We start from the raw sequence: 18,562 nt of genomic DNA on the forward strand, positions 1-18,562 counted from the left end.
TTGTGGAAGTGTCCCAAAAGCTCAGGTAGCACCCCAGGCTCAGGCTCAGGCTGGGAAAATGAGCAAGTAGAGAAACAAGAGGAACACCATTGAGAAATACATTATCTATGATCCCAAGAAGGATCAATATGCTCAGTCTGAAGATGAGGAAACACAAGCTCCTGCATCTAAAGACTCCAAGAAAAACAGAAATTGGGATCAGGCTATGACAGAGCTCAAAAAAGACTTTGAAAATCAAATGAGGGAATTAGAAAGAAAAACTGGGAAAAGAAATGAGAGAGATGCAGGAAAAACATGAAAATGAAGTCAGCAGCCTAGTCAAGGAAATCCAAAAAAATGCTGAAGAAAATAGCATGCTAAAAACCAGCTTAGGTCAAACGGCTAAAACAGTTCAAAAAGTTATTGAGGAGAAGAATGCTTTAAAAAGCAGAATGGGCCAGATGGAAAAAAAGAGATAAGAAAACTCTGAGGAAAATAAATCCTTCAGACAATGAATAGAACTCAGGGAAACTGATAAATTTATGAGAAACCAGGACTCATTACTTCAAAACCAAAAAAAATGAAAAATTAGAAGAAAATGTGAAACATCTCACTGAAAAAACAACTGATATGGAAAACAGACTTAGGAAAGATAATTTAAAAATTATTGGAATACCTGAAAGTCATGATCAGGAAGAGAGCCTTGACATCATTTTCAAAGAATTACTACAGGAAAATTGCCCTGATATTCTAGAAGCAGAGGGCAAAATAGAAATGGAGAGAATCCACCGATCCCCCCGAGAAAGAGATCCCAAAAAACCAACCCCTAGGAATATTATAGCCAAGTTACAGATCTCCCAAGTCAAAGAGAAAATATTACAAACAGCCAGAAGGACACAGTTCAAATATCGTGGAGCTGCAGTCAGGATCACACAGGACTTAGCAGCAACTACATTAAAAAGCTCCTAAGGCTTGGAATACAATATACCTGAGGACAAAAGAGCTTAGAGCAAGGCTGAATGTCCTCTTCCAAGGAAAAAGACGGACTTTCAATGAACCAGGGGAATTTCAAATGTTCCTGTTGGAATGGCCAGAGCTGAACAGAAGGTTTGATCTTCAAATACAGGACTCAGGTGAAGCATACAGATTGGAGGAGAAGGGAAAAATATGAGGGACTTAATGATGATGAACTGCATGTATTCCTGCATAGAAAAATGACACTGATAATACTCATATGAACCTTCTCAGTTAATAGAGCAGGTAGAGGGAGCTTTTATAGTTGAAGCACAGGAGAAAGCTGAATTTGAAAATAAAATATGGTGTAAAAATGGAGTCAATAGAAAAAAGGGAAATGTAATGGGAGAAAGAAAAAGGTGGGGGGGAATAGGCCAAGATATTTCATATAATAAGATTTTTCTTTATTACAATGAGCTATTGCAATGATATGGAAAAGGGAAAGGCAAGGGGGAATGAGGGAATCTTTGCTCTCATCAGAGGTGGCTAGGAGAGGAAACAGCATATATACTCAATGGGGTATAGGCATCTGGAGTAAGAAGGGGGGGGGACAGCGGGAAGGGGGGGATGTGAGTGATGGAGGAGAGGATGGACCATGGGGGGAGAGTGGTCAGATATAACAATTTTCTTTTTTACTTCTTGCAAGGGGCTGGGATTGGAAGACCATAGGGCCAAGTGGATGCTGGGCCTAAGGGGTGGTATGGGGGCTCGGGGGCCTCTTGGCCCCAGGACCAGGGATCTGTCTGCTGCATCACTCAGCTACCCTACAGCAGAGTCAGAGTGAAAGGAGAGAGAAAATATAGCACATGGTAGTGGAGAAATATGAAAGAAGGGAGTTGCAATCAGCAATGGCAACAGTGGAAAAATATGGAAGTAACTTTTTGTGATGGACTTATCATAAAGAATGTGATCTACCCACGACAGAGTTGTTGGTGTTGGAACAAAGACTTAAGCACATTTTTTTATTATTATTATTTGGGGGGGGGGTGAAGGGCAAATGGGGTTGGGTGGCCTGCCTGGGGCCACATAGCAGGGTGATCTTTGGGTGTCTGAGGCCAGATATGGACCCGGGTGCTCCTGGCTCAAGGGCCAATGTTCTGTCCGCCACCCAGCCGCCCCTACTATTATTACTATTTTATTTTATTTGGGGTCTTTTTTTTCTTTTTTCTTTTTGGTTTTTGCAGGGCAGTGGGGTTCGGGTGGCTTGCATGTCACACGGCTAGGTGATTGTTGGGTGTACAGGGCCAGATGTGGTCTCGGGTGCTCCTGGCTCCAGGGCTGGTGCTCTGTCCTTTGCGCCACCTGGCCATACCTACAATTATTACTATTATATATTTTTTAATTTTAATTTTAATTTTTTTTCCTCTCCCCTTTAATGCTCAAGCAAGTCTATATCTATGGAGGGAGGGAGGGGGTATTTCATTTACTCTTAAACAAGAATATTTTTATTAATGTAAAAAAATTATTTGTACAAAATGAGAATAAATATTTAATAAAAAAAGGGGAGTTCAGTTAAGGAGAAGACTTGGAGACAAACACGATGGACAAGTTGAGTTACGGTTTCTAGAAGACATCTAGTTCAAGATGTTCAATAGGCAGTTGGAGATACAAAGTTTGAGGCTAGAGATGGATAAATAAATTCAAGAAACAAACAAAAAAAAAAGACCAGAGCTTAATAGAAAATTTGGACATCAAACAGGAGGCTCAAGAGACACATGAAAAGGTTGGGGGGGGGGGGGTAAAGGAAAAAATCTGCTATCCAATAAGATGAAACTGGCTATATACCCCCTTGGGAGTAACTCTTGAGAATTTTAACTCTATTAGAGAGAACATACTTAGCCAGAAGTGATGGACACTTATGACTTTGCTGTGACTCAGACAGAATGATTTAAAAACAACACCTCCTCAAAAGGGGGGACAGTAAGGAGATGGGAAGAAGGAGGAGATTGAATGGGAGGAGATTGTAATGTAAATCTCATTACATTAAGAGGTGCAAAAGACCTACTATAATAGAGGGGAAGAAGGAGAAGCTGAGAACCACCTGAATCTTCCTCTCATCAGACTTGGCTTAAAGTTAACTTTACACAAACCTCAGTTAAGTTATTGTACTTTTCAAGTATTAAAAGGGTAAGGAGGAAGGAGACGGGGGGGGGGGGGGGGGAGAAGGGGGAACAAACAGAAGGAAGGGAGGGAAGAAGGGGGAAAAGGAAAAGGAGAAAGAAAGGGGAGGGGGGCTGATATAGGAGGGCAAACACACTAAAGGCGGTGGTATCCAGAAGCAAAATACTGGAGAATATGGATACAGGGAAAAAAGGAGGAAAAATACAGTGGGAAGATAGCATGGAAGGCAATAAAGAGTTAGTAATTATAGCTCTGAATGTGAATGGGATGAACTCTCCCTTAAAATGTAAGCAAATAGAAGGATATGAATTCTCTCTCATCACATTCAACTTAGATCAATGTATACCATAGAAACATTGTAAAGACTAATAAACTGCCTGGGGCGGGGGAGGAAGATTGGGGGAAAATTGTAAAACTCAAAATAAATAAAATCTTAAAAAAAAAAAAAGAACTTAACACTGTAAGACACAGTACCAGGTATTAGGTAGTACAAAAATTAAAACAAGGTCTACGCATAATAAGCTTTTGAGCTAAAAGGGGAGAAAAGAAGTATGTAAAAATATATGCCTTCATAAATATAAAGTTAATAAATACTAATAAAAAGTAGCTAAAATACAAGGTAATTTGGAAGGGATAACACTAGCAACCATGCGAGCTGATAAGTCACCAAGATAATATATAGAAAGAAGAGAAGATGGCACAGGATATATCCTTGCACAGTTGTAGGATTGAGTACAAGGGTAAAGTTATCACAAAAATCCAGATATAAGAGAATATCTGGAGAAAAGGATTGTCCATATTGTAATATGCACCAAATACTTAGAATGATTAAAATATTACATGAGATCTGGGGAAGCTAGGTGTCACAATAAAAAGAGCACTGGCTCTGGGAGTCAAGAGGACCTGACTTCAAATCTGACCTCAGACACTTACTAATTAGCTAGTTGTGTGACCTTGGGCAAGTCATTTAATCCCATTGCCTTGCAAAAAACTAAAAAAAAAATTTACATGAGATCAGGTAGTTTAGGAGATTGATGGTTAACTGGAGAGAGAATAATTTCAACTAAGGAATGATGTCAGAAGCCAGACTGCAAGGATTTTTGCAGTATGTATAGAAAATTTTTTCAAGAGTTGGGTTGAGAAAAGCAGAGAAGTTCTAGGACAAAATCCTGAAAGAATGGTGAGGTTTATGGGGCAGCTAGGTGGCGCAGTGGATAAGGCACCAGCCCTGAAGTCAGGAGTACATGGGTTCAAATCCAGTCTCAGACACTCAATAATTACCTAGCTGTGTGGCCTTGGGCAAGCCACTTAACCCCATTTGCCTTGGAAAAAAACCTAAAAAAAAAAAAATGAATGGTGAGGTTTAGACAAAGAGTTTTAAAGAATGGGTGAGGCTTAGGCTTGCTGAAGAAAGCAGGGGACACACATATGTATAGGGCAAGACTGAAGATTCAAAAGAGACAGGAGATCTCTGAAGACAAGAAAGAAGGGAATCTCAATGAGGACAAAAACCAAGTGTAAAAAGGGATAAAAACACAAGAAAAGATAGAATGATAGGCTACAGATAGGGAAATGGCAGATTCTAATTAGGAAAACAGGACATTCTTGTGAACATAGCTGGGGTAAGAAAAAAGGAGCAGGTTACTGAATTTTAGGAGGCAGAGGAAAAGGGAAGTTAAGGGATGTAAAGGAAATTTCAGGTGAACAAAACCACAGAAGTTTTCAGAGCAAAGCTCACTATGATTAATCACTGTGAAATAGTCAAAAAAATGTAATCTATGGCTACATTAATAGATGCATAGTACTCAGAAGCAAAAAAGCATAGTATCATTATAGTTTAATGTTCATTTTTGAGTATCACATATTTGGAAGGACCTTGGAACTAAAAAGTCTCCAGAAAACAGTAATCAGGATGATGAGGATGACTTGGAACCATTTCATGTAAGGATCACGTAAAGATATTTAGCTAAGGAAAAAAATAAAAGATTGGGAAGTAGTAGAAAGTCAGGAAAAACACAATGAAAACTTATTCATGTTTTAATTAATTCAAGTAATTCAATTAATTTCCTATTTGTTCTTCAAAATACAACTCTAATCAATAACTCAATGTTGTAAGAAGATAATATTGAGTTCTAAAAATCTACATAAGCAAAGTGTGAGCTTAGGAAGGTTTGTGTCTCGGTATTTATGTAAACAAAAGAAGTTCCTTACTTAGTTGTATATATTTTCCCCTCATACTTAATTCTGAAAGAACATCTCTAATAAGTTATAGAAGAATTGATTTAAATTAGTGAGGGGGAAAACTTTACCAAGGAAATCATAAATACTTTAGGAATTGATAAAATCCCTTTCAACTCATTTTTTTGTTGCTTTTTAAGGTTTAGGATGTATTAATCATCTTTCCTATGATAATTCTGAAGTATTTTCAATCCAAATTTTTGTAGTTTCTTAAAGGTTTCTGAGGGGTGGCTAGGTGGCTCAGTGGACAGAGCACCGGCTCTGGAGTCAGGAGTACCTGAGTTCAAATCTGGCCTCAGACACTTAATAATTACCTAGCCATGTGGCCTTGGGCAAGCCACTTAACCCCATTGCCTTGCAAAAACCTAAAAAAAAAAAAGTTTCTGATTCATGTTTAGTTGTTTTCCTGACAACAACTCTGAAGCAGCTGCATATTAGCTCATAGTTATGTAGCTTCTTACATCTTTTTTTTTTGGAAGGAGCTCTCCAAAGTACCTAAAACACTGACAAACTATACAGGTGAGAAAAATTAGGCTCAATAAATGATTTCTTCTTAACTGTGTGTCATATTGGGAACAAGGTCCAATGTTCTTTCTACTCTATCTTACTTTTCATGAAAAATAAAGTTCCTTTATCTGTCTCACACAAAGATTTTCCCTTGTATTCTAACACAAAGAAATTCATTACTCCTGTTTTAGTACTAAATGAAGATCTTTCCTCACCGAAAACAGTAGATTTCTGCACCTCAACTGAAGTCCAACTTTAAAATCCCTTGGCTATCTTGAAACCTCCACCAACATACATTTGATTTTATTCTAAGCAGTTATAAATATTAATTTAGTGAATGTGAACTCAACTAAAGTTGCAATTTTAGACCCAAAGGTGGTTGAATTGTTTGAAAGGATGCAAGTAGTATGAAATACTTTCTTAGAGCTCTGAAACCTCTTCTTACCTCCTAACAAATGCACAAATATAATTCTAAAGAGAAGCTGAGGATCTTCAGACTGATACCAAAACAGAAGAGCAATAATTCTCCAGCCACCACACATTTTATTAACTTCACAGATATTTTTATTACCCTGACTGCCTGGCATGGCTAAAAATCTAGATTTTTATTGTGATCCATGCTTACAATATTTTTGCTATTTGGGTATGAAAGGACCCTGGTTTTGGCTTCTATTTCAACTTAAACATCTATAGAAAAGGACAAAAATACAACTGACTTTTACGAAAACATAACCATTAAAGGCAAAATGTGATAATGAAAAGAGGTTTAGTTCTACCAACTTACTGAGTAAGATGGCTGGCTTAAAATTTGGTTTTTAAAAGGAATCTAGAAAGGATAAAAAGAAACAAATCTAATGCCTTTTTAAAAAACTTCCTTATTTATGATTCCTAATAATTATTTTAATCTCATAAAATCTTTATTTATCAGTATAGAAATTTAAAGATGTTATATTTCATTTGGCTTTAGTTTCCTTATCTATAAAACAAGAGGGTAGGGCAGATATCTCTACTAACAAACACTAAATTCTTTTCATTCCATTGTGCTTTATGAAACAACATTGCCATCTACTGGGAATTCAAAAACCCTGATATCAGAGCTATTTATGCTTAGAGGAATGTCTGTTCATCTGGAATGCGATTCTAATGTCTTTCCCCCCCACAAAAACACAGAACAGCTGGACATACATAAAATGTTACTGATCATTCTGGACTTGCATTTTCATATGCAATGAACATTTGTGTTGTACTATGTTATGGAAATTATTGTTTTGTTACATAAATTAAATAAATTTTTTTTTAAATTGACTTTGAACATTTTTTTGGATCTCCTTGAATAAGCTGCTGACTTCTTTTTCAGGTTTTTCCTGCATCTCTCTCATTTCTTTACCCAATTTTTCTTCTCTCTCCCTCCCTCACTTGATTTTCAAAGTCTTTTTTGAGCTCTGTCATAGCCTCAGCTCAATTTCTGTTTTTCTTGGAGTCTTTAGATGCAGGAACTTGTACTTCCTCATCTTCAGAATGAGTGTTTTGATCCTTCTTGGGATCATAGGCAAAGTATTATTATTTTTTATTTTAATTTTTTTTCTTTTTCCTTTATCGCTCATGCGGGTCTATGTTTTTTGGGAGGAGGGAGTATTATGTCTACTTTTAAACAAGAATATTTTAGTAATGTATAAAAAAACATCATTTGTACAAAAATAAGAATAAAAAAATCAACTTTCATGTTCACTGGGGTCAGCATTACAATTGTTAACTACAATTACAAAGCTAATTTCTGATGCAAATTTTCTCATCCTTTTTTTAAAATTTTACTTTTGTATTATTTAATTAATAAAATGTATTAAATTGAAATTAAAAATAAAAGTTAACTTAAAAATAAATCCTTAATTTCAGGACAATATGAAAGATTTTAAAAATCATTTAATAAAATATTTAGAATAAAATCAAGAGGTATAAATGAAAATTTATTTAAAGTTAAATTATTAAATATTATGCTAAATCTTTTAACAATTAAGTGCAAAACAAATTAAAAGTAAAAAACAAAGTAAATCTCTAGCAGCTTTAGTAGCAGACTTATTGGAGGGAGAGGTAAATTTGAGGAATTATTTGAATTGCTTACTGGATCTTACCTAACTCCAAAAAATGTGAATTATATTTCTTTCTATATATAAGATATTCCAGTATTTATATCAATTTATATCAATTTAACTTGGTACTCTGCTTAGTATTTCAAACAACATATAAAATACTGTGTATTTTTTCCTAAACACACACAAATGTTATTAATTCTTCATAATCCTAAAGTGTATGCCATTCACTGTATTCAGCAACTATTTACTAAACATTTACAATAAAGCAAGAAAAATGAGTAATATTTATAAGATTACCTTTCTCATTTTATCTAGAAGAAAAATTTCTTTCATTGTAATGAATTAATACAATCATTTTTCTAGAAAAATATTTCTCTTCTATTATCTTCTAGAACTTTCCTGGCTTTTTTTAAGAATATGAAATTTAAGTATTTTTAAAGAGAAGTATAAACTTCCATTCTATTTTTGCATTTTATTTATGCATGTAGCTATTGTAATGATACTATAAATTTTTATTTAAACTTTTTAATTCTCTTGAGTTTCAGTCTCATAATTTCCCTCATGAAATTAATAAAATCACAGATTTAGAGTTGAGGGGACCTAAAAGACCCATCTAGTCAAACCTTCTCATTTAACAAATGAGATGAAAAGATTAACAAATAAGTATCAGTGACAGGATTTGAGCCCAAGTCTTCCTGACTCTAGATCCAGCACTCTAGCTACCAAAAGGAGACAGATAAAAAAAAAATAACCCAAATTATGAGAACTGTTCCCAAGTTATACAAAATACAATACAATGGGTATATACAAGCTTAGAACACAGGTCTCTTCCTAATCTATAACTACTTCATCTGTTACAATGGTCAACCAGTACAATTGTTCCCATTAAAATATTCTGACATGATTCAGACCATTTGCATATTTCTGCAGTGAAAGGAAAAAGTGGAAGAGTAGAAAGATGTTAAACTTCTGTAACCTTTTCAATATATATTCTATGATTAGTTAATAGTATCTAAAGAGCATTAAAATATAAATGTTCAATAAAAACTGACTAATAATCTTGAAATATTTCAATCAAGAATAGAATGAAATTCATTCTTTCAGGGCGGCTAGGTGGCGCAGCGGATAAAGCACCAGCCCTGGAGTCAGGAGTACCTGGGTTCAAATCCGATCTCAGATACTTAATAATTACCTAGCTGTGTGGCCTTGGGCAAGCCACTTAACCCCATTTGCCTTGCAAAACAAAAAAACTAAAAAAAAAAAAATTCATTCTTTCTAAGATATGATAAACAAAGGTCTTCAGAGGAAACAGCCTACCTTCCTGTAGACAGCCTTAAACATCTCTTTTGAGACATCTGACGCTTCATCCAGTCAGACAAAGTATTCTCAGAGCTTCCATGTTGTTTTAAGTTACATACAGAGCACATGTGCGCTGATGTCGAGCTTCAAAGGAATCAACGCACCTGCAACACAACCGACGCAAACCTTGATGTTGACTTCTCTCAAGAGTCTCACACTCATAAGTGAGAGGAAGTACAGGAAAACTAATGAATACTTTCAAAAAATAAGTGAAAACTGAAATTTAAAAACTAACTTCATTGGTGATATATGTATGGCCTATATTAGGTTTCATTCTGTCAGGAGGAAGGGAGAGGGAAGGGAGAAGGGGAAAAAATGAAAAACTTAAAACTTAAAAAAACAATTGTTGAAAACTACCATTGCATATATAGGAAAAATAAATAAAATGTTGTTCCCTGAAAAAATTTAAAAAAAAAAAATTATCTTGTTGGATCCTCACCAAGGAAAAAACTGCTTGTTTTCTTGGAATTATAAAAAATTCAACTGTTTTATGAACACTAAAGGAAAAATTATAATTTCTAGTTAAAAGAAGTGAAAGTAATGAATAAGTTTAACTAGATAACATGCACGATAAATACTACAACTCTGATCTTACAAAAAAACCCAAAGTCATTAGCCTTGCCAATCATAAACTAATGTTTCTCAATCAATTCAGCAGACATTAAACATGGAGATACAAAAAATTTAGGAAAAAAAGAATTTAGGAATGTACAAAAAAGGCAAGAGAGAAATGCATAGAGCAGGTGCTATGTATGGAGTCTAAATGACTTTACTTTGTACAAAATTGATATCCCAAGAAGTATATATTATTAAAGAGACACTATAAAGAAGATCAAAATTAAAACCTACCCAAAACATCTTATTTTCATTTTTACTTTAATGAATATATGGGAGCAATAAAAAATTACCTTTAATTTTATTAAAGTTTTGATGTAAAACGGAAGTTTAAAAAATTCAATTAAAATATATTATAAAGAAATTCTAATTAGCATACATTATAAATTATGGAAATTATTTTATATTTGATATTCCTATTTGTCAGAAATAAACAAATTTTGCCCATTAAGAAACTAACAAATGATAAAAATCAAGGCCATTAAAGAAAACTTAGCCAGGGGCAGCTAGATGGCATAGTGGATAAAGCACCGGCCCTGGAGTCAGGAGTACCTGGGTTCAAATCCGGTCTCAGACACTTAATAAATTACCTAGCTGTGTGGCCCTGGGCGAGCCACTTAACCCCGTTTGCCTTACAAAAAAAAAAAAATAAAGAAAGAAAACTTAGCCAAGAAAAGTTAAATTTGAAATTAAGATAAATTATATGCAAATTTCTTTAAAAGAAAAAGTCAAAAGGAAAATATTAAAAGTAAATAATTTCTAGTCAATATAGAATATAAGATTAAATATAAGGAAGCTATCATGTATTTTGCCATAAATGAACAATTTAAGTTAAGAACATTTTGAGTTTTAGTGTTGAACTAATTGAAACTAAAATTTCAGGACTATGAATGTCCAATCAATTAGAAATGTTTAAGTGGATGTTAGCCAATTGTTTTAAAATGACATAACAGGGGCAGATAGGTGGCACAGTGGATAGAACACCAGACCTGGAGTCAGGAAAACCTGAGTTCAAATTCAGCCTCAGACACTTAAAAATTACCTAACCGTGTGACCTTGGGCAAGTCACTTAACCCCATTGCCTTGCAAAAAAAACAAAGAAAAAAAGAAAGAAAAGGCATTTACAAAAAAGAGGGAAAAAAATAACATAGCAACTGTTTCATGAAAAGTTTGGACTAAATAACTTAGAAAGATTCTAAAGGATCTCTTCCAATTCTAAAAGTCTTGGTATTCACTGACAAAAGCAAAAAATACATAAGATTCAAGTGAATTTTAATCTATTTCAGATATAAATTTAAAGACTTTTTCTCTGCCAGGTAAAAATTAATTTATTTTTTAACTAGGTAGATTTATGAATGCACCAAAAAATGAGAAAGTTTTGAAAACTTCAGTTTTATTAATTTTCAAAACCATAATTACTATTGATAATCCAATCAACATTTTTGCACAAATTTTCATTTACATGTTTTCAATACAAATATCTTCTAAATTTCAAAAGAAAAACTCAAAATTATAAGAATAAGCAATTTACTACAGATTTAGTAACAAGTGCTCAATATCAGCACACATTAACTAGATAGCAAAATAGAATATAAATATCAAAAATGGTTTCATATGATGGTAGCATATGAAGAACCTGACTTTTGAGAGCTTTCTTTTTAGACTGAGTAATAACAGAATTATACTGATGTATCTACTTTCTCCTTCATCACCCTTCTGAGGAAAGAAAGATTTTCAAAAAGGTTCTGGAAAATTAGGAAAAGTCAACTGCCCAAAGAAAACTTTTCTAATATTTCAGGTCATATCCCTATCTATATACAATATCCTGAATTGTTAAAATGGGCTTTTATATTTGTGCAAAATTCATAAAAAGGTGAGGCTTATAAATATGGTCTTAGGCAGAAAAGTCTAACAAGAATTTATACTACAACAAATAGTTATTAAATTATTTGCAAAGGTTTATTGAGACCTCAAAAGAAAGTTACGATACTAAAAATATTATGAAATTGATTTTTGAAGAATTAAGTGTGGTCCTGTACAGAAAAAGATAATTCAACCTCTACTAAATTAAAAATAAGTATCTTAATGGTATCTTAAAGACTAAGAGGTGTAGGGGTGGCTAGATGGCTTAGCTACTTAATCCCATTTGCCTTGCAAAAACGTAAAAAAAAAAAATTATACCATCTATAATTCTACCATTCGAAAGTATGTATCAAAAGTATCCAAAACTTTTTACCAATAATTGAAAACTGTGGTAATAAATTTCCTGATGACAAAGTTGGGAATAGATACAATATTAACACTCTAGATAGAAGTAATTGTTTATATATTTGATCATCTAATTTATCTCTAAATATGAAAGAGTTAGCCTTTAAGCATTAGTCTGGTAAAACTGATACTAGCAGGGCTAGCCCCTATAAGTCAGTCTGTATCCCAAAAAATGAATGGATATATTAAACTGTGCATAACCTTTGATCCAGCAATATTATTATTAGGTGTGCCCTCAAAAGAGACCATAAAACAGGAAAAAATATTTACAGTAGCTCTTTACGTTGTGGCAAAAAATTGGTAATAAAGGGAATGCCCGTCAATTGAGTAATGGCTGAACAAGTGATAGTATATGAATATAATGGAATACTATTGTATAATAAGAAATGATGAGCAGAAAAACCTGAAAAGATTTATATGAACTGATACAAAGTGAAATGAATAGAACCAGGAAAATATTATGAAAAGTAACAGCAACTTCATGATGATCAACTATGAATGACTTAACCCCTTATCAACAATACAATGATCTAAGACAATTACATGATGGAAAATGCTATCCATATCCAGAGAAAGAACTATAGTCTCTGAATGCAGATTGAAACATGCTTACTTAATTTTTCATGGGTTTTTTTTTTTGCCTTTTGTTCTGTTTCTTTCACAACTGTGATTAATATGGAAATGTTTTACATGACTGTATATATAAAAAAATCTAAAGCAAAATGCTTAACATTTTAGGAAGAGGGAAAGAAGAGGAAAAAACACTGAAACTAAAAATCTTGAAAAATGAATTCTAAAGGCCAGCTAGGTCAGTGTATAGAGCACCAGCCCTGGAGTCAGGAGGACCTGAGTTCAAATCTGGACTCATACACTTAATAATCACTTAGCTGTGTGAACTTGGGCAAGTCACTTTACCCTAAAGAAATAAAAAAAAGTTTCTTTCTCTTTTATGGCGGGATTTTGCCATGACTAAAGATAAATAAACTCAGCATATGAGGTCATCAGCATACCAGGTTCTATCTTGAGAAGTTCAACTTTAATTATTTTTATTCCTTCCCCCTCCCAACCGTCCCCAAATAAAATATGGTACAAATAAGATAAGAAAAATTTTATGGGGTAGCTAGGTTGCACAGTGGATAGAGCACGGGCCCTGGAGTCAGGAGTACCTGAGTTCAAACCCGGACTCAGACACTTAATAATTACCTAGCTGTGTGGCCTTGGGCAAGCTACTTAACCCCATTGCCTTGCAAAAACCTAAAAAAAAAAAAATCAAAGTATGATGAATTCATAACAGATTAAAAGCTCTGTATCCCACAAATAAAATAACTTTTTAAAATAAAAACTGCCCTTTTTTTTCCATTAACATGGCATCTAACAAAAGGGGAAGAAGCCAAGGAAGAGGATTAGAAGCAACTCAGCTGGGCAGCTAGGTAGTATAGTGGATACAGCCAGGGCCCTGAAGTCAGAAGTACCTGAGTTCAAATCCAGTCTCAGACACTTATTTGCCTAGCTGTGTGACCTTGGGCAAGTCACTTAACCAGACTGCCTTGCAAAAAAAACAAAAAAAAGAAGCAACTCAGCTAAATTTTCTCAACATTCCCCTCCAAATAACTTTTAAACAATAACTCAAATCAAATTTTGAAGCGACAGAGTGAACAAAAGGCCAAGGGAAACTCAATTTTTCCAAGCCTAAGAAAACTTAGGTGGTCAGCAAGAGACATTTGTGACAACTGGGGCAGCAGCAATAGCTTTAGAAGCTCTTGGCCCACAGAAGGTCGGGGTATTAGACAATTGGTCAGAAAGAGATTAAGAGGGACTTTTTGCTGGCCTTGATTGACAGTTCTTAAGGTCAGAGTCCAAAGGCTGAAAGGAGTGCTAAGGATCAATCACAAGGGACCAAGGACTCAGAAATCACATTTCCAAAGCAAAGAGAGAGACCAGATATTCGTGACTGCAGGGCATGTGGGGCTCTTCCCGAGTGAAAAAACCAGAGCACAGAGCAGAAAAGCAATGACCATATCTCTCCTAGGAACACCAAAAACTTGCAGACCCCAAGAACTAGCCCTGCAAATGGCAGCACAAAAAAAGCATAAAACTTAGGACTGTGCCTTCCCACCTCCAGGATGAACACAGTCCAACTTTAAAGTTCAAAGTCAAGGAATGAGAGAGAAAGCCCAAGCACCTCAACTCCTGGCCTTGCAAGATGCCCCATAGCTACTTCTGCCAAAGGCCAGAGACAAATTGAAGGACTGGGTATACAAGCCCCAGAGCCAGGGGTCTGGGGGGGGGGGGGGTAGGTGGGAGCTCTAGGGGAGAGCTGCAGGTGAGGGGGAGCAAAGAACAGCACCCCTGCATCCCACATTCACTCTGGAGCCCCCAGAGCTGCAGAACCAGACCTTGACCTGCCCCCTGGAGCCCAGCTCTCTCCCTCCCACCTCAAAAGAATGGAGTCCCAGGAGAGTGCTGTCCAGTACAGCACACGAACGACAGCCAGAACAAGGTCCGCATGAATGTATCAGCCTTGGAAAGCTTGGGCTATGAGTGCATCTGGGAAGCTGGGCATCGTCATGAAGGTGGTAGGCAGAATCATTCTGTTCTGGGTCATCTTCATCTTCAACTATATTGCCGGATACTACATCTACAAGCGCAAATAGCACAAGTCTGCTGGATGCCTTCTCTAGGAGCCCTCCACTACCCAGAAACCTCTGACTTCTCAGCTTAAATCACCAGAGCAGGCCTCTGGGTACACATGTACCAATAGATATAGATATGCACACACAAGGACAGATGGACCCATTCTGAGTCTCAGAGAGACAACATTACCAGAGTGACAGGCACACACTGAAACACACTGAACAGAAGAGACACAGACATGGAGACACAGACCCACAGAGAAAGACAGATGTACAGTTACACTGACCTACATACAAATCTCTCTTCTCCTCTGTCCCAGGATAAAACTCCAGACCAAATCATCCACATTCAACCCAGGGAGAGTTGCTACACTCAATTACTAAAGCCCCAGGAATGCATCTCCCATCTCCCATCCTCTTTGGTTATCCCTTGTGTTCTTCTTCACATAGCAGATGACTTCTCCTTTGGATCACCCCTCAAGGAGAGTCATCACAATATGTATGGTTCAAATCCTAACTCTTCCAGTTACGTACAAGTATCAGAAAGTTGGAAAAGTCACTACCTCTGGGCCTCAGTTTCTTCAACTGTAAGATGAGATCAAATGGCTTTGAAAGTCCTGTCCATCTCTAAATTTTTGTTTCTGTGGAAGTGATTTAATAGGGAATCCTAGCAAAGCCAAAAGTTTTCCCTTGGGGTAAGCAGTGAAATTTATAGCCTATCCCCCCCTAAAATCTATTGTTGAAGTTTTTAGGTTCCCTCTCTGAGCTCACAGGCTTACAGCTGTACCACTAGCTATACCCTTATATTTGTGTGTCAGGGTGGGGGTATTAAAGTTACTCCCTTGCTCCCTTCCCTGGATTTGCCCCCAATTGCTGTACTAAGTCCCAGGCAATTAGATCCCCTGACCAGCCCTGAAGGGAAAAACCCCAGTGAATCTGAATTGGGGAAATATTTCTGATCGCCCCTAGTTACAGATGTCACAAAACGAAGTCCCCATCCTGATCCATGACCTTACCCAAGAAGTAGAGGCTGAGCCATGGAGCATTGAGGTGTTCTGAGGGTTGAGCCCCAGCCTTCATTCCTCAACCCCATCTCTCTTCTTCTGCCTTTCCAGAGAGGCAGAATAATATAATGGAAAAGAAGGAAAAAAGCCTAGCCACTTTCTTGTGGTGTGACCTGAAGCATCTCCATTTATTGTTCTTAAAAAGGACAAGATAAGTACTAGGGCACAACCTGGCAATGTGGCTTCAATAGGGTTAATGTATGGACAAAGTTGGCATAACTGAAACTTGGCTGCTAATGGGATACCACAGTTTCTTTACTATTGAGGGAAAAGGAGGCACCCTTGGAGCTGGAATCACTCAGGAATGGGAGAAAGTATTCCCAGGGATGGCTTACTACATCTTCTTAATTTCCTACTCCAGAGTGGGGGCCCTAGTCACCCACTAGTCTATGATAAGCCCTAAGTCCTATAGCTTTATTCCCTTTCCCTTCTATGCCCAGTGGTCCTTTGTGAGACCTTGCTTTACCAAATTTATTTAATAAAGTACTTTAATGCCCAGAATTGAAAAAATGTATGACTGAAATCCTCATTAACTTAAACTTTGAAGACATCAAAAAAAAAAAGAAATGAGAGAGAGAGAGAGAGAGAGAGAGAGAGAGAGAGAGAAGGAAGAAAAAGAGAGGGAAGGGGAGGTAGGAAGAAGGGAAGGAAGGAAAGAAGAGTTTGACAATAAAAAGCTTCTTTGGTAGCAGAAAAAACCAATACATAAACTAAGAAGACTATAATGTGAAAACTGCTACAAACAAAACCTCAATCAAGTTAAGAAATGTCTCACAGCATGACTACTATGGAAATGTAAAACATGATTAGTCATGTATAACCCATTTCAGATTACTTACTTATCTTAGAGATGGGGGGGAGGGAATGGTGAGAGGGAGTAAATTTTATAAAAATGAATGTTTAAAATTATTTTTACTTGGGGGTGGCTAGGTGGCACAGTGGATAGAGCACTAGCCTTGAAGTCAGGAGTACCTAAGTTCAAATCCAGCCTCAGACACTTAATAATTACCTAGATGTGTGGCCCTGGGCAAGTCATTTAACCCCATTGCCTTGCAAAAAACCTAAAAATAAAACAAAATAAAAAAATAAAATTATTTTTACACATAACTGAAAAATAAATTTTTTAAAAAAAGAGAAAATAAACTGACTTTTAAGTCAAACAAAAAAAAACCTTAGAAGAGTTAAAGAAATGAGTGGTAGAGGAAAAAATAAAAAAAAAAGAAATGAGAGTGATAAAAGAAATTTATGAAAAGAAAATCAATCATTTGGTAAGTGGAACAAAAAAATACAAGAAAATTATCTCTTTGGGGCAGCTAGGTGGCCCAGTGGATAGAGCACCAGCCCTGGAGTAAGGAGGACTCAAGTTTAAATCCAGCCAAAGATACTTAATAATTGCCTAGTTGTGTAACATTAGGCAAATTACTTAACCCCGTTGCCTTAAATAAATAAAATTCTTAAGCAAGAAAAAAAGAAAATTATCTCTTTAAAAAAAAAAAGAGGGGTGGCTAGGTGGCACAGTGGATAAAGCACCGGCCCTGGAGTCAGGAGTACCTGGGTTCAAATCTGGTCTCAGACACTTAATAATTACCTAGCTGTGTGACCTTGGGCAAGCCACTTAACCCCATTTGCCTTGCAAAAAAAAAAAACAAAAACAAAAAAAATACAAAAAAAAGGAACTGGACCTCAAGGAAAGAAACACAAAAATTTACAGGGGGAAAAAAGGGGGGGAGCAGTTAGGTGGTGTAGTGGATAAAGCACCAGCCCTGGAGTCAGGAGCACCTGGGTTCAAATCCGGTCTCAGACACTTAATAATTACCTAGCTGTGTGGCTTTGGGCAAGCCACTTAACCCCGTTTGCCTTGCAAAAACCTAAAAAAAAAAGGGGGGGTTGACTCTTTAAAAAGCAGAATAGACCATATGGAAAAGGAAATAACAAAAACTCACCAAATACAACAATCCCTTTAAAATTGGAATTGGTCAAGTGGAAACTAATGATTATATGAGACATCAAGAAATAATAGTCGGGGCGGCTAGGTGGTACAGTGCATAGAACACCGGCCCAGGAGTCACGAGTACCTGAGTTCAAATCCAGCCTCAGACATTTAATACTTACCTAGGTGTGTGGCCTTGGGCAAGACACTTAACCCCATTTGCCTTGCAAAATCCATTTTAAAAAAAAAAGGAAATAATTAAGTCTAAAAGATGAAAAATAGAAAAAAAATGTGAACTATCTCAGTGGAAAAACAACTAACCTAGAAAACAGACTTAGGAGAGATAATTTAAGAATTATTGAACTACTTGGAAGCCATGATTAAAAAAAAATTCAGACATCATATTTCAAAAAATTATCAAGAAACAGTCCTGATATCTTAGACCCAATGGTAAAAAAGAAATCGAAAGAATCCATTGATCTCTTCTCAAAATGAAAACTCCAAGGAATATTCTAGCTCCCAATTCCCAGGTCAAAGAGAAAATATTTTAAGCAGTCAGGAAGAAAATTCAAATATCATGGAACCACGGTCAGGATCACATAAGATTAAATGGATTTCCACATTAACAGAGCAGAGGGCTTGGAATATTATATTCTATAGGGGAAAGGAGCTAAAATTACAACCAAGAATAACCTAACCAGCAAAACTAAATATAATCTTTCAGAGGACATAAAAATGGATATT

General features: G+C 36.0%; 1 protein-coding gene across 6 annotated transcripts in view; it reads right to left on the bottom strand.

Moving 5' to 3' along the window:
- NAA16 (N-alpha-acetyltransferase 16, NatA auxiliary subunit) overlaps window positions 1–18,562 on the bottom strand; it is a 168,430-nt gene that overhangs the window by 92,745 nt on the left and 57,123 nt on the right. The window contains exon 10 of one of the 6 annotated variants that reach the window (XM_074191747.1): window positions 9,288–9,412. The exons of 4 other annotated variants lie outside the window; for them this stretch is intronic. In XM_074191747.1, coding sequence (XP_074047848.1) covers window positions 9,404–9,412 — 9 coding nt within the window. In that variant the 3' untranslated portion in view covers window positions 9,288–9,403. One more of the 6 variants, XM_074191746.1, reaches the window with a different exon arrangement.

Source organism: Macrotis lagotis, chromosome 6 (genome assembly GCF_037893015.1).
Source record: "Macrotis lagotis isolate mMagLag1 chromosome 6, bilby.v1.9.chrom.fasta, whole genome shotgun sequence".
Lineage (NCBI taxonomy): Eukaryota > Metazoa > Chordata > Mammalia > Peramelemorphia > Peramelidae > Macrotis > Macrotis lagotis.